Source organism: Hemitrygon akajei, chromosome 7, assembly GCF_048418815.1.
Source record: "Hemitrygon akajei chromosome 7, sHemAka1.3, whole genome shotgun sequence".
In the NCBI taxonomy this organism is placed as follows: Eukaryota; Metazoa; Chordata; class Chondrichthyes; order Myliobatiformes; family Dasyatidae; genus Hemitrygon; species Hemitrygon akajei.
Genome location: NC_133130.1, coordinates 135,061,868 through 135,087,234, shown reverse-complemented (window position 1 = coordinate 135,087,234; position 25,367 = coordinate 135,061,868). Strand labels below are relative to the sequence as shown.

The 25,367-nt window shown below is 41.3% G+C and overlaps 1 protein-coding gene across 4 annotated transcripts in view; it reads left to right on the top strand.

The window, feature by feature from the left end:
- Positions 1 to 25,367, top strand: part of LOC140730947 (cohesin subunit SA-1-like) — a 95,960-nt gene that overhangs the window by 46,149 nt on the left and 24,444 nt on the right. For all 4 annotated transcript variants that reach the window (XM_073052046.1, XM_073052047.1, XM_073052044.1 and 1 more), the window contains exons 18-28: positions 2,244 to 2,361; positions 5,596 to 5,699; positions 6,199 to 6,291; positions 6,518 to 6,607; positions 7,439 to 7,642; positions 11,125 to 11,195; positions 16,120 to 16,207; positions 18,095 to 18,175; positions 22,564 to 22,656; positions 22,959 to 23,127; positions 23,515 to 23,639. In XM_073052046.1, coding sequence (XP_072908147.1) covers positions 2,244 to 2,361; positions 5,596 to 5,699; positions 6,199 to 6,291; positions 6,518 to 6,607; positions 7,439 to 7,642; positions 11,125 to 11,195; positions 16,120 to 16,207; positions 18,095 to 18,175; positions 22,564 to 22,656; positions 22,959 to 23,127; positions 23,515 to 23,639 — 1,236 coding nt within the window. The remainder of the gene's footprint in view (positions 1 to 2,243; positions 2,362 to 5,595; positions 5,700 to 6,198; positions 6,292 to 6,517; positions 6,608 to 7,438; positions 7,643 to 11,124; positions 11,196 to 16,119; positions 16,208 to 18,094; positions 18,176 to 22,563; positions 22,657 to 22,958; positions 23,128 to 23,514; positions 23,640 to 25,367) is intronic.

Sequence of the window (25,367 nt, the reverse complement as noted above, 5' to 3'; positions counted from 1 at the left end):
CCCACCACCACTGTACCATAGGCAGGGTAGTTTTTGGGCTATCTCCTGGGCTGCAATACCACCACAGATTCCATTGCCTTCTCCCCTGCCTCCAACAATGCTGATAATCAGTATCTCTATCATCAGGAGTGTCAAGTCAAAGCTAAAGTCTCCCATTGTGAAAGTCTGTGATACAAAGTACAAATTCCCTTACCTGCTATCTGACTACCCTGCTGTAAAAAGAATCGTCCGATTGGCACAAATTACATTGTTCAGTAACAATATGAGCTGCTGAACTCTGACTATAGTTGTCTCTTTGAATTTCTAAAAAATCAGTGGTAAAGACATTTAAGACATATATATATCTCCAGACCAAATCTCATGCTGGGTTGTGGCTGGGGGCATATTAGCAGGTTCCCCAGTCACATTAAACTTTGACTTCTCTGGAAATTTTTATTCTATTTTGGGAATGCACCACTTCACAACAGAGTCACCAAGTCCATCATCCAAATCATTGACATATAAACACAGACCCCTGTGGAACACCACTAGTTACTGGCAGCCAAACAGAAAAGGCTTCCTTTATTACCACTCTTTGCCTCCTGCCAATCAGCCAATACTCTATCCATGCTAGAATCTTTCCTGTAATACCTTGTTATGCAGCCTCATGTGTGGCACTTTGTCAAAGGCCTTCTGAAAATCCAAGTTTGCAACATCAACCAATTCTCCTTTGTCTATTCTGCTTGTTATTTCTTCAAAGAATTCCAACAGATATGTCAAGCAAGATTTTCCCTATGTCTTATTTTATCATGTGCTTCCAAGTATCCTGAGACCTCATCCTTAATCGATTCCCAACATCTTCCCAACCACTGAGGTCAGACTAACTGGTCTATAGTTTCCTTTCTGCCTTTCTCCTTTCTTGAAGAGTGGAGTGACATTTTCAATTTTCCAGTCTTCTGGAACCATTCTAAAATCTAGTGATCTTGAAAGATTATTACTAATGCCCTCACAGTCTCTTCAGCCACCTCTTTCTGAACTCTGGGATGTGTACAATCTAGTCCAGGTGACTCACTATATCAACCTTCAGACTTTTCACTCCCGAACAGCTCGATTAAACCTGCCTGCTAGGATATTGGACCCCTTTGGGTTCAGATGTAACCCGTCCTCTTTGTACAGGTCGTACCTCCCCAAGAAGAGGCCCCAATGATCCAGGAACCCAAAGCCCTGCCCCCTACACCAGTCTCAGCCACGCATTAATATGCTATTCATGTGCTTGTTAGCATGTGACACAGGCCTGCTTTTCAGCTTCCTACCCATCTCCCTGAATTCTCTCTTCTGGGCCTCCTCCCTTTTTCTACCTATGTTATTAGTACCAATGTGTACCAAGACTTCTGGCTGTTCACCCTCTGTCTTCAGAATACACTGCACCTGATACAAGACATCCCATACCCTGGCACCTGGGAGGCAACACACCGTGTGGTTATCTCTATCAGCTGACAGAACGCTCACTATGGAATCCCCTATGACTACAACATTCCTCACTTCTCTCCCTTCTGCACCACCAGTGCCAGAGACCCAATCGCCATGGTCGTCTGTCAGGTCACTACCCTCAACAGCATCCAAAATGAGAGGATGATTAATGAGGGGGGTGACCACAGGGGTGCTCTCTACTATCTGAGCTCTTTCCATTCCTCCCCTGACACGTCACCCTCTTATCTAACTCCTGCAACATCAGGATGACTAACTCCTTGAAGCTCCTATTTATCTCCTGCTCACTTTCCCTAATAAGCTGTAGGTCATCAAGCTGCAGCTTCAGATCCCTAACACAGTCTCTCAAAAATTGCATCTCGGTGCACCTGGCGCAGATTTGGCCATCTGGGAAACAGGAAGATTCCCACATCTGACGCCCAGAGCAATTACAGACATGCCCTCTTCCTCCAACAAAAAATGCAAGGAAAAAACAGCAAAGTTCACTTGCCCACTTACCTTGCTGAAGCCTGAATGAGCCAAAGCCCTACCACTCTACCTCAGACCACTTTGTCGATGACTGCTCCACTTGGTAATGTCTCCCTTTTATGCCTGAACCTTTCCTGCTCTCCAGCTCACAATTGGTTATAGCTCTGGTTATAGCTGAGTTCCTGCGAAGTTTTTCCCCTTTTAAACTTCGCTCCTGGACCTGTGCGCCACCTTCCTTCTCGGAGCTGTCCAACTCATGATTGGTGCACTGGTTATACTGATCAATGTTTATTTGTTTCTTTCCTAAGCTCCATGAACACTGTGCATATTTGGTGGATAGTCTTTGGGACCATGCTGGAAATGTGCTGAAAGACTGGGAGGGGATGACCGAGCTGTTACTGGAAGAGTTTGAAGACGACGAAGTGGGTGAGCTTGCAATGCTGGCCCTTTTGTGTGTGGAGATTCTTGAGCAAAAATGCCATGGTGTAATAAGATTATTGTGGTTCTATGTTGTATAGCTGGAGTGTGAGGTACAGCAACATTTTGATGTGGTGCACAAAACTTGAGCTGAAATTAGGAGATTGTTCACAAATAATGGTTGTTCTGTGGAATAATGAAATGGAGCTACTTGGCCTTTTAATCTGACTTTATATAAGAGCATGAAAATAAAAATTTAAAAAAAACAAAATATTTGAAACACTTAGCAAGTCGGCGGCACATGGAAAGATAAACGATTGATATTCATGTTGAGAATATTTTGGAAGAACTGGGGAGGGGAAAAAAGTATTAAGTTGCAAAAAAGAATACCCTTTCACTAACACGAGTTTCTCTCTTTCTCTCCTGTTGATGTACTTCATAATTTCAGATACCCTCTAAGAAAATCCCCATTTTTCCACAGTATTAATACAACTAAAATCTCTAGTTCCTGGAATCATTTTAGTAATATTACACCTTTATCAGAATCAGGTTTAATATCACTGGCGTGAAATTTATTGTTTTGTGGCATTATAATAACTATAAGATAAATAAGTAGTGCAAAAGAGAGGGAGAAAATACTTTGCAAGTATTCATAGGTTCATTGTCAACTCCTGAAATGTTGAGTGTGTGTCTTCAGGCTCTGTGCCACCACCTTGATGGTAGCAAAGAAAAAAAGGGTGTTAGATGCCCTTAATTACCCATGATGAAGCTGGTTGAGTATACATTTGTCTGCAGCCATTTCCAATCCTGTGCAGTGGTCCATGGTAAATTTGTGAGCGTCTTCGGTGCCGTACCAACTCTCCTCAAACTCCTAATGAAATATATCCGGCTTCTTTGTAATTGCATCAGTATGTTGGGCCCAGGGTAGATCCACAGATGTTGACACCCAGGAACTTGAAACTGCTCCACTTCTGGTCCCTTGATGAGAACTAGTGGATGTTCCTGAGACTTGCCCTTCCTGAAGTCCACAATCAATTCCTTGGTCTTTCTGACATTGAGTGCAAGGTTGTCGCTGTGACACCACTCATCCAGCTGATTTATCTCACTCCTGTATGCCACCTCATCAATATCTGAAATTCTGCCAACATGATTGTGTCGTTGGTAAGTTTATGGATAGTGTTTAAACTGTGCCTAGCCATGCAATCGTGGCTGTAGAGAAAGTAGAGCAGTGCGCTAAGCATGTATCCTTGGGATATGCTAGTGTTGATTGTCAGTGAGAAGGAGATGATGTTTCTGATCTGCACAAACTGGTCTCCCAGTGGTCAAGAATCCAGTTGCAGTGGGAAGTTCATAGGCCCTGGTTTTGGAGCTTGTTGATTACAACTGAGCATTTGATTGTGTTGAGTTGTAGCCAATAAACAGCAGCCTGACATAGATATTATTATTATCCCAGTGAGGTTACATCCGTTGTAAACTTCTGTGGTGATAGACAAATTGCAGAGCTCCTTCTTAGGCAAGAGTTGATTCTAGCCATGACCAACCCTTTCAATCACTTCATCACAGTAGATGTGAATGCCACTAGGCAGCTGTTGAGGCAGCTTATCTTGCTCCTCGGGCACTGATTGTTGCCCTGTTGAAGCAGGTGGGAACTTCCTAATGCAGCAGTGAGAGATTGAAGATTTTCTCAGAACATTCCCACCAGTTAGCACAGGTTTGTACAACACCATCTGTGTGTTGTGCCTTGTGAGGGTTCACCCTCTTGAAAGATGTTCTTACTTAGGCCTATGAGACAGATCAGGGTCACCAGATGTTGCAGGGATTCGCATAGATATAGTTTTATTTTCTCTTTCAAAGTGTGCATGCAAACTGTTGAAGCATTACAGCCATTCATGATAGGTTTCACTTTGTAGGAAGTAATGGCTTGGAAGCCCTGCCAGAGCTAATGTGCATCCAAGTCCCTTTCCAACCTCAATTGGAATTACTTTTTTTGCCCATAAAGTAGCCTTTCATAGGTAGTAGCTGGACTTCAAGAAGTTCTGGATCACCGGTCTTGAATGCCACAGATCTAGCCCTCAGCAGAGCACAAATCTCCTGGTTCATCCATGGCTTGTGGTTTGTTCTCATACTTATATTGGCAAGACCCGACGCAGACTGGGAGACCGTTTCGTGGAACACCTACGCTCGGTCCGCCAGAAAAAGCAGGATCTCCCAGTGGCCACACATTTTAATTCCACGTCCCATTCCCATTCTGATATGTCTATCCATGGCCTCCTCTACTGTCAAAATGAATCCAAACTCAGGTTGGAGGAACAACACCTTATATACCGGCTGGGTAGCCTCCAACCTGATGGCATGAACATTGACTTCTCTAACTTCCGTTAATGCCCCTCCTCCCCTTCTTACCCCAACCCTGACATATTTATTTGTTTACCTGTTCTCCATCTCCCTCTGGTGCTCCCCCCCACTTTCTTTCTCCTGAGGCCTCCCGTCCCATGGTCCTTTCCCTTCTCCAGCTCTGTATCACTTTCACCAATCACCTTTCCAGCTCTTAGCTTCATCCCACCCCCTCTGGTCTACTCCTATCATTTTGCATTTCCCCCTCCCCCCCCCCCCCTCTACTTTCAAATCTCTTACTAGCTTTCCTTTCGGTTAGTCCTGACGAAGGGTCTCGGCCCGAAACGCCGACATCGCTTCTCCCTATAGATGCTGCCTGGCCTGCTGTGTTCTACCAGCATTTTGTGTGTGTTGTTGTTTGAATTTCCAGCATCTGCAGATTTCCTCGTGTTTACTCATCCATACAGGTTTTGAAGTCAGTGACAAGTGTGGGGTATTCATTTGGACTCGAAGATGAATTGCTGCACATTGTTCAGTCCACCGACTCAAAGGAGCCTTGTAAGCACTCCTAGGCCTCCCTTGACCATATCTTCTTGGTCTCAATACTGGTGCTGCAGTATTCTGCTTATACACTGGGAGTAGAAGTACAGCCAGATGATTCGACTTTCCAAAGCATAGGTATAGGATAGCACAGTAAGCATTCTTGATGGTGGTATAACATGGTCGAGTGTGGCTCCTCTGGTTCTACAGGTGATACGTTGGTGATAGTTGTTCAGAAACTTCGTCAAGCTGGCCTGTTTGAAATCTCCTGCAGTGATGATTTATTTATTAATATTTATTAAAATGTTGGCAAAGGTGGGTTAAACTGCTGAACTAGTTGAAATAAATTAATGTGAACTTGCTTTCCAGGTCTCAGTGATCAAGAGGAGGCTGCTTTGATTGAACTAATGGTTTGCTCAATGCGACAAGCTGTGGAGATTCACCCTCCCATTGGCAGACTTTCAGGAAAGAAGGTGAGACTGCTTCCAGGATGTCTGAGGACAACCTCTAATAGCAATAAGATGACCCTCTCCCATGTCCTTGGTGGTTTTGGGTCCAGGAGAACTGGGGACTAGTGAGGTGTGATCAGTTATTCATATCTATGCATCTTGCTTTGTCTTTCAGTGCTCGGTGTTATCCTGAAGCATCAGTTGTCATGAAATTTGCCTGCAGTCTACTGCATAAAATCTTCCCCAATCTACTGTTAGGGAGTATGTTTTGTATGCCAGTATTACACCTTTTCTTCTAGGACCCTTGGGAAGAGGATTGAAAATATTAATCTATTGGATGGAAGAGATCAGGATACCTGGGTAGAGAGGAGGTTATAATGAATATGAATGATCGGCTGAATTTATGGTGCAGTTCTGCATGGTATTAAATGAGGCAGCCAGGTATTTGGGGTCAGCATAGTGTTTATTTGTTGGGCTCTTCTGCCTATATCACATTAACTTGAATGTTTACAACATGTTTTAGTTGCTGACTGTGAAGGAGAGGAAACAACAGATGGATGACCGTGCTAAACTGACAGAACATTTAATCGTCATTATCCCACAGCTCCTGGCCAAGGTGAGAGAGAAGGTGTTGACTCACAGCTTTTGGTGAATCAGAGGACAGAGAAGAGTTGGGTGGGTTAGCAAAATTGCCATTGGCCCTGGTGAAGCAAGGAGACAGGAGCGATAAATTATGTAATTTTTTTACATCCTGAGATGGATGGGTGGTGAAGACAAATGCTCACAGAAAGCAGAACTATACACTAAAAATGCTCCTTTTTACTCCCCATCCCTCACCTCAGTACTCTGCTGATGCTGAAAAAGTGGCAAATCTTCTGAAGATTCCAAGTTTCTTTGATCTGGACATATATAGCAGCAAACGACAGGAGAAGGTGAGAATGCAAGTGGGATAGAACAGGTATTGTGAAAATACTTGTCCTCGGATGGTGCCACCTATGCTCGCCCTCCTTTCCTGCCAAGTTTTTCTATACTGCTGTGTTTGTTTTACCTCTTGTTCCCATGGCCTCCCCAACCCACTCTCACTCCATACCCTTGAGTCACTAAGTAATAAAGATAAGATCAAGTTTATTGTTGTATGTTCAAGTACATGTATATACAGATGCAATCAAAAACTTGCAGCAGTCTTGTGCCTCAATCCAATGTTTCTGTCCTGTTCCCAGCAACCAGACCCTTCTGAGATAGAATATACATAACATCTGCTCTGAATAAATTGTAAAATGAAATATTTTCTGTGTCCATATGATCATAACTCTTCATTCCCTGTATATTTGTATGTCTATCTAAAAGTCTCCCTCTTGCCTGCCTCTACCACTATTCCTGGCAGCCCATTCCAGGAACCTATCACTTTGTTATTTAAAAAAAATAAAACTTGCCCTGCATGATGAGAGTGTTCCTAAGATTTAAGTGAAGAAATTTCTCCTCTACTTGTTTGCTGGTCTTGTGCAACTTTTATACTGTAGATTGATTTAAGGATCATAAATTTTGCCAGCTGAGCCCATTCTTAGTTGTCCTTGAGAAGATGGTGATGAACTGCTGTAATCTTTGAGGTATACCCACAATGCTGTTAGGGAGAGTGTTCCAGGCTGATGAAGAAATGAAAGGGGTGGTGTTCACATGTTTTTGCTGCTCTTGTTCGTTAGCTGGGATAAATCTTTTATTTCCTCTGCTACCTCCCCTTATCTTCTCTCTCTTACCATTTGCAGTATCTGGACCTTTTGCTGAAGCAGATCCGAGACATTGTTCAAAAACACACCGAAATGGAAGTACTTGAGGCTTGTAGTCGGGCTTATTACACTCTGTGTAACGAAGACTACACCATCCGTAACCGTGTAGACATTGCCCGCAGCCAGATAATTGACACTCTCGTTGGGATATTCACTCACTCTGCTGAGGACCTGCTGCATGAGGTAGGCTTGGCTATGTCTTCAGTGTGCAGACTGTTAAAACTAGGGTTACCAAACACTGGCATGAACAGCAGAGGATTGGGTAACAGTTGTGCAAATGTAAGTAATAGAATGGGATGTCAGCAGCTAAGGAATGGAGTTATTTGAGAATCAGTTGTTAAGGATGAGTTTATGGATTACTTGGAGACACAGGACAAGATGGTATAAATCTTGGCATGGTTTCCTTAAGGGAAAATCTTGCTTGACAAACCTGTTGGAATTCTTTGAGGAGATTACACATAAGATAGATAAAGGGGATGCAGTGGATGTTGTACATTTGGTCTTTCAGAAGGCCTTTGACAAGGTACCACACATGAGGCTGCTTATCAAGTAAAGATCCCATAGTATTACAGGAAAGTTACTGGCATGATTAAAGCATTGACTAATTGGTAGGAGACAGTGTGTGGGAATAAAAGGATCCTTTTCTGGTTGGCTGCCTGTGAGTAGTGGTATTCCACGGGGGTCAGTGTTGGGACAGCTTTTTATGCTGTGTATCAATGATTTAGATGATGGAATAGATGGCTTTGTTACCAAGTTTGCAGATGACACAAAGATTAGGGGAGGGGCAGGTCACGTTTAGGAAATAAGTTGGCTGCAGAAGGACTTGGATTAGGAGAATAGGCAAGAGAGTGGCAAATGGAATACAATGTTGGAAAATGCATGGTCATGCACTTTGGTAGTAGAAATAAATGTGCAGACTATTTTCTAAACAGGGAGAAAATCCAAAAATCCAAGTTGCATAGGTACAAGGTTAACTTGAAGGTTGAATCGGTGGTGAGGAAGGCAAATGCAGTGTTAGCATTCATTTCAAGAGGTCTAGAAAAAAAAGCAGGGATGTGATGCTGAGGCTTTGTAAGGCACTGGTGAGGCCTCATCTTGAGTATTGTGAACAGTGTGAGCACCTCATCTAATAAAAGATGTGCTTGCATTGGAGAGGGTTCAGATGAGGTTCACAAGGATGATTCCAGTAATGATAGGGTTATCATGCAAGGAATGTTTGATAGCTCTGGGTCTGTACTTGCTGGAATTTAGAAGGATGAGGGGTGATCTCACTGAAACCTTTTGAATGTTGAAAGGCCTAGACTGAGTAGATGTGGAAAGGATGTCTCCTATTGTGGGGGAGACTAGGACAAGAGGGCACAGCCTCAGGATAGAAAGGGTTCTATTTAAAACAGTGATGCGGAGAAATTTCTTTTAGTCAGAGGGTGGTGTATTTGTGGTAGTTATTACCACAGGCAGCTGTGGAAGCCAGGTTGTTGGGTGTGTTTAAGGCAGAGCTTGCTAGGTTCTTGATTAGACATAGCATCAAAGGTTATGGGGAGAAGGCTGGGGAGTGAGGTGGAGGAGGGGAAAAATGGATGAGCCATGATTGAACGGTGGAGCAATGGGCTAATTCTGCTCCAATGTCTGTGGGAATTACAGCAACAAAAGTCTGATGCCTTGATGATGGAATGTTGGCAGTGGTGTTGGTTTATTTTATCAGAAGCGTGAGCAGTGCAGGAGGAAAATCACAGGTGAACTCCATGTTACAGTTTGGGTTACAGAATTAAATCACTATCCAAAATTTAGAGATCCAGAAAAAAATACACTCACTGAGTCTGTGGGAGAAATAAAATTAAGTAAATCAACATAAGATTTGTTTTTTTTTTCCAACTCGTGTTTCTTGCAGCATGCACAGATGATGTGGCTTTGTGTTACTTAAAATCGTGATGGGCTATTTTCTAGGGACACAACCTCGTCCTGTAAGATGGTGATTGCCATTATTTGGATCTATGCTAATCGTAGTTCCAGCTTCAGTTCTAGAATTGAAGGATGGGAAGCAGAGGTGCTGTGTGGGCAGAAGTTGCTGTTAGCCTATACAAGGCTAGTTTTGCAGTGGGCAGTTCTATGTGGCGTGTAATTGGCTAAGGGAGTTGGTGTAGGGGTCGGGCTGAGTTGATAGTGCCAATAAAGAGATCATAGATGGTTTGGCAGGTGCAGCTAAGGGGTTTCGTGGTAAAGCTGGATCTGTCCACAGAGATGCAGAGCAACATGATCAAATATGGGAATAGAATCTGAAAAAGATTGGGTGTGGCCCTTGCTGTGAGGGGATCCTGATTGTGTTATCTGCAGTGTGAGTGGACAAGGTAGTTAACCTAGGTAGAAGGTGTGGAATCCGTGATTGGGTTGTGTTGAGTTTGATATGCACTCTAGCAGATTGTTTATGCTCCGTAGAAGTTTTCTATTCCCTTTCATCTCATCAACATAGTGAAAATCAAATTTAACAAAAACATGCAGATGTTGGTAATATCATATAAAAACAAAATCCAGGAGATGCTCGATGTCAGATAGCATCAGGGGAAAGAGTCTTCAATTTCAAACACTGGAACTGGGAGAGAAACAGTAAGTTGGTCTTAAGTTCCAGAGGGAGGGATGGAATAGATAAAGGAAATGCCTCTCTGGATGATGAGACCAAGGTTGCCAGGTGATTCCAATCTTTATGAAACTCATTAATGGATTCATGAAGGCAGTTAGAGAAAACAAAGTCCTGTTAAAGTTTTGAAATGCAAGTCAGCTGAAACCAAAAAGATTGCAGATTGGCTGAATATTCCAAGCACATCAGACAGTCTATGGAAAGTAGTATTAATGTTACCAATGGTTAACAACTGCAGAAATTGTCATTTCTTATTCAGACAGAATCAGTCAAATTGTGCTTTTCTTTTTTTTAAACACTACTGTAAGTTTTATTACTTTTGTGCTTTTTTTTTTACCCTGATCTATGTCACAGGGTTCTCCTCCAACTTGTCTCCTTTCTGGATTTCTATCTTCCACCCCAGGAGTGGGTTGGTAACCAATATCCATTGTAAGTCCACTGCCTTCCACAACTATCTTAATAAAGTTCCTTTCTACCCAGCTCCCTGTTAGAGCTTCAGTACGCTCTCTGTTTCTGTCTTACCTGCTCTGATGATGGAACTTACAGCATAGGTACCTCCTGAAATGCCATATTTTCCTTTTCAGTAACCCTCAACTACATCTCATCTATTTCCTGTGCCACCTCCTTTCTAAACACCAACAGGGTTCCAAGAAATTGTGGTTGCTAGTTCATGGGATATTGAAAGAGGAGGTAGATATCTTTTAAAAAGATTTGGAAAATTCAGGGTCATGAAGAATTGGTAAAGGAGAGGAGTTTTAAGCTTGGAGTAGATCAACCATCAGCATACTGAATGGCAGGGCAGGTTTGAAGGATGAGGTGACCTACTTCTCTTCATATTTTTTGTGACCTTGTGTTTTAGTCATATCATATGTAATTGTACAGCTCACTGTTAATTTTGTGTTTCCAAACACTTATCTGAAGTACTTTTAAAATTTTACTATATTAAATATGCCATGTTGAGAGAGTGTTGTGAAGTGCAAGATATCGAGAAATATATTAAGATAGGTATGACTGATATTGGTCAAATTTTCAGGTCGGAGAAGCTGATGAAGATAACCTGTATACTGTGGCCACATCTCTGAAGAGAATTGCTGTTCTGTACAAGTAAGTGAGGCATTTTGTTAGTATGCAAGTTACTTGTACAGTAACTGCATTAGTTATACATTACTTTTGTAAAAATAAAATGAATTGCAACCTCACTGGTTAGTAAAAGAAGTTGAGGATAATATTAGGTCCAAAAGGAGTTGTTAAGTTGCAGGAAGTAACAAGATTGCAAGTTGGCAGCATGTTAGAACTGGGCAAAAAGGACCAAGGTATTGATTAATAGTATGGAAATGAAGTATGGCAGTAAATTTGTAGGGAATATAAATTATATGTAAATGCTTTCTCACATATGTAAAATATAAAAGATAATTAAAGATAAAGATCTGTTGAAGTCAGAAACAGAAATATTTGCAATTGGGAACAAAACTCACAGAGCAATTAAACTAATACTTTGTTTATCTTGATGGAAGAGAACACAAATACCACTCCCGCCCCCCCACAAGAAAACCCTAAGGCAGTCTATTATGCATGTTTAATACAAGAAGCTAGAGAGAGAGTAGGCCATTCAAGGTCAAGAGAGGGAATTTATCCCTGGAACCAGAGGAAGTGGCGGCAAGGTAGTGTAGCAATTAATGCATTGTTTTACAGTATTCATGATTACAGATTCACATTGTTGCCTATAAGGAGTTTGTATGTTTTATATGTAACTGAATGGGTTTCCTCTGGGTGCGGAGGTTTCCTCATACAATCCAAAGATGTATGATTAGGATTAGTGAGTTGTGGATGTGCTATGGAAACGAAGCGTGGTGAAACTCATGGCTTGGCCAGCACAGTCCTCGCTGATTTGATGCATTTCACTGAGCAAATCTTTATTCTTTGTCAGGTGGGCAAGGTACTAAGTTGGTATATTGTATCAGTATTCACCTAGGAGAAGAACATGGAGAACAGGGGTGCTGTTAGGGCATGTAAATATCGAGGAGGGGGCACTTTTGGGTTTCTTGAAGAATATTGATGTAAATAAGTCCCCAGGACTTAATAGGATTGAAAGGACGAGAAAAGGTTGCTGGTCCTTGACAGGTCTTTGTATTCTCTTTAGCCACTGGTGAAGAACTGGAAAATAGCAAATGTTGTTCCTTTAAAAAGGGCAGCAAGGATAATCTATTAAATTACAGGCTGAGTTTTACATCAGTCATAGGAGAATTATTAAGGAAAGTAAGAATAGGTTCCTTAGCATTTTGTGTGTGTTGCCTTAGGTTCCTAGCATCTACAGATGAATCTGTAGTCTATCACTTTTCACTTCTCTAGACTGTCTACTTGTCACTTGTCCTCTCATTTCTGCATTGTCTATCCCAACAACTTTCTACACTGTCCGCAATACCACCAACCTTTTGTAAAGCTACTAGTCCACCTTTCCACTTCTTCATCTGAGTCTTTTATATATTTTTTTTAAAAATCCACAGGGAATGGCTCCTGCTGATTAAAGGGAGTGTATCTAACATTAATATGGGGGGAGAAAAGGGGAGAGAAAATGAGACTTCAACCTGTTGGTCTTAAAGGAGACTAACATCTGTTATAAAAGATATAACAAAGCACTTAAAATGAAACTGGGATTAGGCAAGGTGAACATGGATGTATGAAAGAGAAATCTTATTTACATTTTGGGAAGACAAATGAAGGTAGGACTTTCAGGGTGAAATGCAAGGCCCTGTTGCAGAATAGAGACCTGGGATATGTGGTTCCTTGAAAGTGGCGTTGCAGATAGATGGTGGTGAAAAAGGATTTTGGCATACTGGCTTTCGTCAGGCCACTGAGTATAGATGCTGGGATGTTACGCTGCAGTTGTACAAGATGGTGGTAAGTTATCATTTGGAGTACTGTGTTCAGTTTTGGTCACCCTGTTGTAGGAAAGATACCATTAAGCTGAAAAGAGTGCAGAGGAGATTGAGAATCTTGCCAGGAGTTGGAACTGAATTATGGAGAGACATTAACTGTGTTGGGACTTTTCTTTTACTTGAAAATAAAAGAATGGGGAATGATCTTATAGAGATGTATAAAATTATTAGGGGCATAGATAGGCACAGTCTGTCTTTCCAGTGCTGGAGAATCAACAACTAAAGGGCATGGGTTTTAGGTGAGAGGGGAAAGGCTTGATAGGAAACTGAGGGGCAATTATTTCACAGAGAATGTCAAAAGATTCAAAGTACATTTATTATCAAAGAAAGTATGAATTATGCAAGCTTGAGATTCATCTGCTTACAGGTAGCCCTAAAGTAAGAAATCCGAAAGAACCCTTTTTTTTAAAATAAAAGACCAACGTGGGGGGGGGGAACACATCATGCAAGCAACAGCATTCCAAACCGTACTGAGTTCATAGACCTGGAGTAGGCCCATGGTCTCAGTTCATCACACAGTGGGGCAAATCGCCATGAAGCTCACAGACACAAAGCATGTAGCAGTCGGGGCAGTCTCACAGCCCCAGCGCCGTGGAGAGAGGAGTGAACGTCACGGAAGAGCGAGCAGAATGAGCCCAACCCTCTCCTCCAGTCCTGACACCTTGCCTTTTCAGTCTTTCTTGGCCATTGTTTAGATTGTCTTAACTCTGGATTGCGCACTAGGACCCAGGCCCTGGAGCAGCAATACACTCTGGGCCTAGACCTCACCACCCGGTCCAAGGTTGTTCTCAAACTGTCCAAATCAGCTTGGTGCTTAGATCTATCCAACCTCACTCGCGGTTTAGGTGAACAGGCTCTGAAACTCCTGCATCAACTCCTTTCTGATTCGCTCGCTCCAACTCCATCTCTGACATACACCATTTGGACCATGCATTGACCTCACATCTCCTTGATGATACCACGCTCTGACTTTGTATCACACCCGCAGGGCTCAATGCTTGAGTCAGCTTCGCCTTTGCTTGTCTGTTACAAGCCTGAGCAACAGCACATCCCCTTTTGTATGGGCAGATCACACTCACTTCCCCAATTATCCCATTAACTGATGACCCCTAGTACTTATCCTCTTGTCTTGACCAAGCACCTCAACCACAGCCTGGCTTTTACAAAAGATTCGAAATTCCCTTAAATATGAAACAAAGTTATATATAAAAATATATACCTCCAAAATATTGGTGTCGTTCAAGCAAAAATTAGTGAATCCAGGAACTTATCACAATTTGTGGAAGATTTTGCATTCAGGCTTGTGTTAAGTTTTACACAAACATCAGTGAAATTTCACCTCAGTGAAAATGATGCATTCTGGGGATTGTTTATTGACACAATCTCAGTACAAAACCCCATATTAAACCACTAAGCGGCTCAGTCAACCCGATTTTACTATTGCAAAATAATAAGCCACAATTATTGACTAACCTGGAGGAATGTATTGCAATCAATGTAGTTTTTCATTCTAAGCAAATTTTCATATTCAATATTGGATAAATATTAGTTGATCATTAAGAGCCTGGGGTTTACATTTATTAATGGATGATTCAGGTTGACTGAGCCGCTTAGCGGTTTAATATCAGAATCAGGTTTATTATCACTAGCATGTGATGTGTGAAGTTTGTTACCTTAGCAGCAGCAGCAGTACATAATCTAGCAGAGAGAAAAATAAATAAAACATAATAATAAATAAACAAGTAAATCAATTACTTATATTGAATAGATTTTTTTAATTGTGCAAAAACAGAAATACTGTATATTAAAAAAGTGAGGGAGTGTCCAAAGCTTTAATGTCCATTTAGGAATTGGATGGCATAGGGGAAGGTGCTGTTCCTGAATCGCAGAGTGTGTGCCTTCATGCTTCTCTACCTCCTACCTGATGGTAACAGTGAGAAAAGGGCATGCCCTGGGTGCTGGAGGTCCTTAATAATGGACACTTTCTGAGACACCACTCCCTAAAGATGTCTTGGGTAGTTTGTAGGCTAATGCCCAAGATGGAGCTGACTGGATTTAATGAAGCTTCCTTCTATATTCTTTATATTAAACGTCAGAAGGTACGTTTGTATTTGGCAAGGTTCCATTATGAGGCATTGAGCATTTAGATAGTCAGAGGCTTTTTCCCAGGGCTGAAATGGCTAACACGAGAGGGCATATTTTTAAGGTACTTGGAAGTAGGTACAGGGGAGATATCAGGGGTAAGTTTTTTTTTTACACAGAGTGGTGCGTGCATGGAATGGGCTGCCGGCGGTGGTGGTGGAGGCGGAAACGATAGGGTCTTTTAAGAGACTCCTGGATGGATACGTGGAGCTTAGAAAAATAGAGGGCTATGGGTAAGCCGAGGTAGTTCTAAGATAAGAACATGTTTGGCACAGCTTTGTGGGCTAAATGTAATTTTACAAATAGAATCCAGTGACAGCTATGAACCTATGAAATAAATCAGTTTTTTTCTTCACAGATGATGTTTGAGTATTTCTAGCATTCTCTTATGCCATGTCCCAATGTCTTTTTAATGTCACTTTTTTTTTGCAAAGCTTTCAGTACCCTCTAAGTCACTGTTCTTTGGGGGTCACTTATTTACCAGAACAATATTGAGGTTAAAGATAGATTTCCATGACTGGCCTCGTGTTTGCTGGAGAATAGAAACTGGACTAGTGATCTGGCTGAGGTGTTAAAGATAATTTAAAGGAGTTGACAGATTGAGTAGCATCTTTAAGTATGAAAAATGAAGAAATGCAACTTTAAATTTAGAGCCAGACTTTACAGGAGTGATGTCAGAAAACGCTTTATAGAAGATCTATTGTCATTTGATGTTGTATTTGTTCCCAGCTTTAATTTTTAAACCTATTTGTGATCAAAGCCTTATCTCCCCTTGGTAAGATCTTCAAAAGTTCAAAAGAAAAGGTTCAAAGGTTCATTTATTATCAAAGTATACATCTCTGAAATTCTTCAATTCTCCGGGTAGCCATGAAACCAAGAAAGAAAAGAAAGCATCAACCCCTAAATCCCACCTCCCTTCACTGTTGATGTATTACTATCTGTCATCGCAGTGCACACGACCTTAGCAAATGGGAACTATTTGACAACTGCTGCCGAATCCTGGAGCGAGGGATTGACACGGGGGAGATACCAGATCAGGTAAAGCAATCTTCTGGTCAACTAACTTATGGAAAAAAAAAGTCTGCTATTTTATCTCTATATTGTTCCTCTGACAGGATCCTTCAGCCTTTCTACTTCAGAGAAAACAAACCCAGCCTGTGTAGTCTGACTTTTAACTGAAACATCATAGTAGGCAACATCCTAGTGAATCTATTCTGCACCTTCTCATTGCATTAAAAAAAATACTTAACTGTAGCTCAGGGCACTTAAAATGCACAAGTGAATTGGCTAACAGGGATGTGGAATTAAATTGGATAGCTCTTTGATGTTAAGTTTTAATGGTTTCAGTAGATTGTGTGCCATGAATATTTATAACTCTTACCAATTCAGTGCAGGATCATCCTATGTGAAGAGTTGGAGTGCTTCACAGTACTAAATCATGAGCATGGGTTGTGGATTTAACAGGCAAAAGAAAAGACAAGATTAAGGGGTCATTTCTAAGATATAATTGAATCAATTTAGAACCTACATTAAATGACTTGGATGACAACTGAGTTCCATGACAGAAAAATTGTGAGAACAAAAACACACTGGTTAGATTTTGAACAAAAACATAGCACTTGGAATATAATAATGGAGTTATCACTATTTTGTTTCAATAGATGATTGGGGAGATCTTAATATGCCTTGGCATAAGGCCAAGAAGTAAATTACAGAATGATGGTGATCTAAAATAATGTGAAAACCTTTTCAATTAATTCAGTAGTTGGGTTTTGGGAAGCAATTCCACTATTGTCCCTGGCAATGATGTTACAATCGGACCAGCCGTGATCACACTGAAGAGTGAAGTAGGTTGGTGGGATTGAGTGGCTTATTCCTCACTCATCTGTTTGTATATATTGTCGTATGGTGGATGGTGAAGAAGGTTGTCGAAGGTTACAACAGGATCTGGATCAACTGGGAGAGTTGGCAGAAAGACAAGGCAGATGCAAATTAACTCAGACAACTGCATAGTGATGCATTTTGGGAAGTTAAACTAGATACAGTGAATGGCAGGAGCCTGTAGAGTGTTACAGAACAGAGACCTGGGGATACAAGGACCTGGAGATCCTAAACTATGACAGGGTATTGAAGGTGTATGGTATGCTTGCCTAAATGGATAGGGTACTGCTTTGAATGTCATGTGCAAGATGTTGTTGAGACTACTCCTGAAATATCATGCAGTTCTGGTCACCATACTTTTAGAAAGGATGTCATTAAGTGAGAGCGTGGGTTGGAAGGCTTGATTCATAGAATGGATACGCTAAAATTGGTTTCCTTGGAGCAAGGAAGCTGAGAGATGACCTGACAGAGGTTCACAAAATCATAGCGGTAACAGTCCTGTGTCTTGTTCTCTTTTCCCTTTCTCTCTCCTCCCCCCCCCCCCCCCCCATGAAGGAATTTAAAACTAGAGGGCAGAAGTTTAAGGTGAGAGGGGAAATCTTAAAGGTGCTCTAAGGGGCAAGGTGAAGGTGATGGGTATCTGGAAAGCGCTAAAAGAAGTGGAGGAGACAGATACAATTGCAATCACAAGATATTTAATCTGGCATGTGGACAGGAAAGGTTTAGACAGATATGGACAAATAGAACTAGTTCAGAGATGCACCTTGGTTGGCATGGACAAGTTTGGCTGAAAGGCCTGTTTCTGTGTTATACTAGTCTGTGAGTGGCCTATTCCTCAGAGTGTTATCTACTCTTAAACAGCAGTTTGGTGTTAGAGTTGTATATTTAGGAGGTTATTGACCAAGGCTTGTACCATTTAAGTCCTTCACAAAACAACTTGCAAACCACAAACAATGTAGACAAGACTGTATCAGTATATTAGCTAAAACTTATTAAACCATTAATGTTTCTTTCACCTTCCCTTGCATGAACCCCCTCTTTCAGATCATCATCCAAGCTCTGCTTTGTGCTCACTTTCATGTCCTCTGGAGACTGACTGTCATCTCAGAGCATCCGGTAACCAAGGTAATAAACTGCTAGAACTCATAAGTTGGCAAAAGACTTCTGCACCAAATTGGAGGCTGAAGGCTCAATTAAGCTTGTAGTGCACCATAGATCAAACAGTCAACCAGGATGGATTAGGATGATTTGTTCTCGAGAGTCAAGACAGAGCAGTTATGAAGTGCAGTTTGGTTGAATAATATAAAGGAATCTTTACGCTGCATCTTGTCCATTCTGTACCTGCACTTGGAACGCTCAATTCTATATTGCATAGCCGAAGTTGGAAGGTACTCCAAAAGAGATGGGGGCAGAATTGGACCATTCGGCCCATCAGCTCTATTCTGCCATTTCATTGTGGTGGATCCATTTTCCATCTCAACCCCATTCTCCTGCTTGCTCTCCGTAACCATTCACACCCTGACTAATCAAGAACCTATCAACCTCTGCATTAAATACACCCATTCATATCGCCTCCACAGGCACCTGTGGAAACAAACTCCACAGATTCAGCATCATCCGGTCTAAATGGATATCTTTCTAATATGAGGCTGTACCCTCTGGTCCTAGACTACCCTTCTAGAGGAAACATCCTCTCCACTTTCAATCTATCTGGGTCTTTCAACATTTAACAGATTTCAATGAGATTTTCCCCCCAACAGCTCTTCTAAATTCCAGCAAGTACAGGACAAGAGTCATTAAATGCTCCTCATACGATAACCCTTTATTCCTGGAATCATTCCTGTGAACCCCCTCTGAACCCTCTCCAACGCCAGCATATCCATTCTTAGATAAGGGGCTCAAAACTGCTCACAACTCTCCCAAGTAAGGCCTCACCAGTGCCTGCATGAGATCAGGCTGAATGGCCTATAATTTCATTTTTCTGCCTCCCTTCCTTGAAGAGTGGAGTGGTTTTTTTGTCCTCTGGAACAATGCCAGAATCTAGTGATTCTTGAAAGATCATTAACAATTCTTCCACAATCTCTCCAAACACCTCTTTCAGAATCCTGAGGTGTAGGCCATCGGGTCCAGGTGACTTACAATATCTACCTTCAGACTTTTCAGTTTTCCAAGCACCTTCTCCCTAATAATAGCAAATTAACTCATCTCTGCCCCCTGACACTCTTGAACATCCAGCATACTGCTAGTGTCTTCCACAGTGAAGATGGATGCATAATACTTATTTAGTTTGTCAACCATTTCCTTGTCCCCCATTACTACCTTTCCAGCTGTCTAATATCCACTCTCACCTCTTTTAATCTTTATATATCTGGTATTGCCTTGCTTAGCTTCATCTTTCATCTTTTCCCTCCTTATGTCTTTTTTTAGTTGCCTTCTGTTGGTTTTTAAAATATTCCCAATCCTCTAACTTCCCACTAAGATTTGTTCTGTATGTGCCCTCTCTTTTGCTTTTATGTTGTTATTGACTTCCCTCTCAGCTACAATTAGGTCATCCTGCCTTTAGAATAGTACTACTTTGGGATGTATTTATTCCACACCTTCTGAATTTTTCTCAGAACCTCTAGCTATTGCTGTTCTGCTGTCATCCCTGTTAGTGTCCCTTCGACTTTGGCCAGTTCCTCTCTTATGTTTCTGTAACTCCCTTTACTCCACTGTAATACATCTGACTTTAGTTTCTCCCTCTCAAATTGCAGGGTGAAGTCTTATCATATTATGATCACTATCTCATAAGGTTCCTTTACCTTAAGCTCCCTAATCGTATCCAGTTCATTACACAACACCCAATCCAGAATAGACTTTCCCCTAGTAGACTCAACCACAAGGTGCACTAAAAAGCCATTTTACATAGGCATTCTACAAATTCTCTCTTGGGATCTAGCACCAATCTGATTATCCCAATCTACCAGCATATTGAAATTCCCCTTGACTACTGTAACATTGCCTTTTTGACATGCATTTCCCATCTGTTGTAATTTGTTGCCCACCTCCTGGCTACTGTTTGGGGGACTTTTTAAACCATTGCAGTTTCTTGATGTCGAGCCCACATGGATTCTTCATCTTCTGATCCTATGTCACCTCTTTCACAGGATTTGATTTCATTTTTTACCAACAGAGCCACTGCTGCCTACCTGCCCTCCCTTCGATACAATGTGAATCCTTGGATGTTAAGCTGCCAACTACGATCTTCTTTCAGCCGTGATTCAGTGATGCCCACAATGTCATGCCTACCAATCTGGAACTGGGCTACAAGATAGCCTACTCTACTCTGTATACCGTGTGCATTCAAATATACCACTTTCAGTCCTGTATTCATCACCTTTTTTTGATTTTTGTCCCCATGTTACACTGCAACTCATCCCACTAACAGTAATTTTGGCCTATTCCATTCCATTATAAGCATTTGTTTCCAATTCAGTGAAAACCTTCCATGTTGCTGAGGTTAGAGTTAATTAACTTTTTTGCTCTGCTGCTATCATTGTATCTCAATTACTGTATTAAATTGTCCTATTGTATTATTGTCTGCTTCCATAATACCGTTTCTATTTTTCTAACATGTTATTTATCTACCTCTACCTAATTGACAACTCTTTTCAACTAATTGAGTCACTCACAAGGACTGCTTTCCAGCAAACTGTTTCAATATCACCATTTCTGGCATATGCACCTCTACTGATCGTACCTTTCCTCTCTGATTGAAATCATGTAGCTTCAAATCACATGTAACTTCAATGAACAGACCACTGAAAACTAAATTCAATTCCTTCATTTGTACCCCATCCTCCTCTCTCCATCTTTGCTAATCCTGTCAAAATTAATTCAGCATAAAGAAAACAGAACTGAATCTTCAACTACTTGAAACTTGGAAATGTGAGGAATAATGTAGGATTATTGAACAATATTTATTTGATGAATTTTTATGCTTATATTTTTGTCTGCCTCTGCTAATACTCTGAATCTTCCTTTTTGCTTTTTGTATGTCACAGCAAGCCACCTGGCTGTACTATCCTAAAGCATAATTGTTTTTGGGTGAGCTTTGGAATAAATAAAGTTCATATGTATCTAGGATATCAACACCATGAAAATTAGCTGTGTGCAGCAACAATGCAGTACAAAATGTGGATGAACTTAAGTTTACATAAACTTTAACATAAATTATACATAGAGGAATATAGCAATGACACCTTGCTTCTGTTTATCCTCATCTTGTACTGTGTCACTGCAGCAAAAAGCTAATAATTTGTATGTGTGCAAAATAAGCAATGACACCAGTGGCAACATCTTGCAGGCAGTTCCCAAGGGAATACTTACTATTCATTTTGACTCATCCCTGAAACATGTTGTAGGGAAGTGGGGTCAGTGTGGCTGGCTGTGACTGACAACAACGAGGAAGATCCAATAGGGAATTCTCAACATGGCTTAACAGCCAGCCTGCCTAAAGTGGTAGATCAGGCAGCCAATTAATTTGTCTATCTTGCAACAGACAGCACGGAGAAAATTTTATTGTCAGAATCATTCCCAAAGACTACTTTCTTAAATGGTCTTTGTGAATGATGAAACAGATGCAAATATTGCTAAAGATCGCACAGACACCTTTGCTCATTATATCATTCCCACATGATTAGAATCCACACAAATATATAGCAGGAGTATGCTGCTGCCCCACCCCCCTTGTGATTACTGTCTTTTGTCAAATTCATCTGTATTAGTCACAGGACCAATAAAATGGCACTATCGCCTTTTATTGCCCTTGGTGTGTTGATAGCTTTTGATCTTTGATTTGAAGAAAATTAATTAGTTGAGACTCTGGCATTGAGAATTCCCAAGATTCACTGCCGTCTGCATAAAGAAAATTTTCCATCTCCATCCCAAACAGTCTACATCCTATTCCAAAATTATGTCCCAAGTTCTAGACTCCTCGGTCAGGAAAAACATCTTGGCTGTACCTGTCCTGTAAAGTTCTTGCGTTTTTGTGTGTTTTGCTGAGATCTCCTTTTGTTCTTCTAAATATAGTACTTGACCTTAACTGTACCTAAAACCAGTCTACCAAATCTTTTTTGTATCTCCATTTTTTTTGCAAGTCACCAGGAAAAGCTTTGTGTATTCTTAAATGGGTGACTCCTAATTTTGGATTCTCCCATAATTGGAGGAATCCTTCCTATGTCCATATTATCAAGATTCTCATGGGATCTTGAGTTCTGCTCAAGTAAGCAGACGTAAGCCTAAACAGTCCAATCTTTCTTCATAAAACAACTTGCCCATCTCAAATATCAGTCCAGCCCTCCTTTGCAGTAAACAGTGCTCAGGTATTGTCTGGAATTAGCTCATCAGTTGATCAAGGATCGAAGGAAGTACTGTCCGGGATTGTTGTGGTGAGGTGGGAGTTTGGAAGTGCACACCACAGTGGAAAGAAATTGGGTTATTGTCACTTAATGTGCACTTGATGATTTCCCCAGGAGCAACTCATCAGACTCCGGAAGCAACGGAACACAGTCTTCACAGCGTGTCAGCATGGCCTGTCGAACATCAGCTTGAAAGTGAGAGAACAGGTTAGTGAGTACCAAGGAGAATGAACACTGAAACATTCCCACAACCAATCAACATACTAATCCTGAAAATCCAGTGTGTACTGGTTGCGAATTTGGGAGGTGGTTAGGTGTGTGGAAAGAGAAAGGTACAGGTGCTGCCTGGCGTACAGAATGTTTCCATTTCTCTTCAGTCAGCTCATTCAGAAAGAATAAGCTTTAGGGATAGAGCTAGGCAGCACATCTTTCCTGTGTAAATGATTGTTATGTGCCATTTGCATCTATAACAGAGATCCAAGTTTATATTATTCTTTCAATTGCCACAGTCGTTCACCCTGCTGTGTGACCTCCTGGTGATCTTCAGTGCTCAGATGACAAAGGATGGTAATGAAGATCTACAGCCCCTGGTGTTCACAGCGGACGTGTCGTTGGTGTCTGAGCTGCTGAGCTTCGTCATGGACCATGTGTTTGTGGAAACAGAGGAGGATGGAGATGGTGAGGAGCAATTTCAATTACTCTTCACTACAGAATACTTCTTGCCCGTCTGATCTCTCTGGTCCTCTTCACTTTATCCCCTTGTCCCACTCTTGATTTTTCCCAATTACACCCAACGTCGGATCTCTTCTCCTTGTTTACTTCTGTACAGTTCATCTGGTTCTCTATACTGGTTGTACACAACACCTAAAAGTGAGCACAGGCCCAAAATATTTTTCAGTTCCTTTTTCTCTTCCCTGCACACACAGAGGCATAAATATTATTTGCCTTATAACTGTTCACATGGTTTCCCTGGATTTCCCAGAGCTTTGAGTACAACTGATTTTATCTTGTGTTGTCATAGGTTTGCCCCTGAGGCCATAATGCCTTTTTTTTTGTTTGTTTTAGATGAGACAGTAAAGATTGAGATGCTGCATAAGAGGAGAAATTTCCTGGCAGGATTCTGTAAGCTCATTATCTACAACATGGTGGATCTTAGGACTGCAGCTGACATCTTCAAACACTACATGAAGGTAGGGAATTGATAACATCAGATAAGTGGAAAGAATTTAATATGTGAGATACTAAGAGTTCAAAGACAGCATGTTACCACAAGGTTAAGAGGCAAAGATGTTAAGATTTGGGATCTTTGATTGCTTGATCAAACCTTCAGAACACTTCGTTAACCAAAGGAAACGTATCAGGTATAGGAAATTGGTATTAGGTGAGTGTTTTGAGGTTTATAGGAAAGAATTTAAGAAAGGAATTGGGGGGTGGGGGAAGCAAAAAAAAAAAAATAGAAGCAAGAGAGTTAGGTCCTGAATGGATACTTTTCATTGATACTCACTAGGGAGAAGGATGGGCAATATGGGCAAGCTCAATAGTTAAGCAATAGGTATGCTGGTATTCTGGAGGGAGGAAGTGTCAGGAACCTTAATGTTATTTATTAATTTATTTTGAGTTGCAATACAGAATAGGCCCTTCCAGACCTTTGAGCCCACAACCCCCAATTTAACCCTAAACTAATCAAGGGAGAATTAATAATAACCAATTAACCTACTAACCGGTACATCTTTGGACTGTGGGAGGAAACCGGAGCACCTGGAGAAGACACACATATTTCTTGGTGAGAACATGCAAACTCCTTACAGAGGATGCCAGGATTGAACTCCAAACTTCGTCCTGAGCTATAATTGTGTCGAGCTAACCACCACGCTATGGTGGTGCCATAAATCCCCAAGACCTAACGATATCTGGAGGTTTTTGCATCAGACAAGGTGACAGAAGACTGGAGGATAGCTAATGTCATTAGCTGACTGTGTGGTAGACTGGTCTGTTAAGTTAAGCCACAAGGGACCTGAGGCCTGTTGGCAAACAAGATCCACAATTGGCTTGATGATAGGAGGTAGAGGATAATTGCAGAGGTGTGCTTCAGAGATTGGTGCTAGGAAGTCTGAGGTTAATGTATATTTAAATTTATTGGATGCTGTTGTAGCTAGTCTGAACAGTAAATTATTAGATTTAATATCACTTACAGTATAGAAACACGCGGTGAAATGTCACTTGCATTTACAGCCAACACAACCTAAATATGTGCTGGGGGTAGCCTGCAGGTTTGCAGTCAACATGAAAATTAGTGGAGTTGTAGATATCAGATTTAATTGTATTGAGATATAGTGAGCATGAATAAACTGGAGAATTGTGCAGTTGTGGCAAATGGAGTTTATCCAGATAGGTGTGAGGTAATGCACCTTGGGAGGTAAATTTCTGGTAGAAAAGAGAGACAATGGCAAGGACCTTTACAGAAGGTCTGTGATTTACAGGAGGGGCTTAAAGGTACAAATCATAGCTTACTGAAAGTAGTAACACAGTCAAGAAGGTATTGGTCTCTTTGCTTTCATACATCGCAGTATTGAGTACATAAGTTGGGGGGACATGTTGCAGCTGCATGAACATTGGTTAATGTGCATTTAGAGTACTGCATTCAGCTTTGGTCACTAGACTTCAATGATGGAGCCACAGAGTTACACAACTTGTCCATACCAACCAAGGTGCCTACCTGAGCTGGTTTCAGTGGTCTGCATTTGGCCCATATCCCTCTAAATCTTTCCTACCCAAGTGCATGTTGAAATGTCTTTTAAGTGTAATTGTGCCTGTCATTACACTTTCTGGCTACTTATTCCATATATCCACCTCTTTCTGTGTGTGTGTGGGGGGAGTTGTCCCTTTGGTCTCCTTTATATCTTTTTCCTCTTACCTTA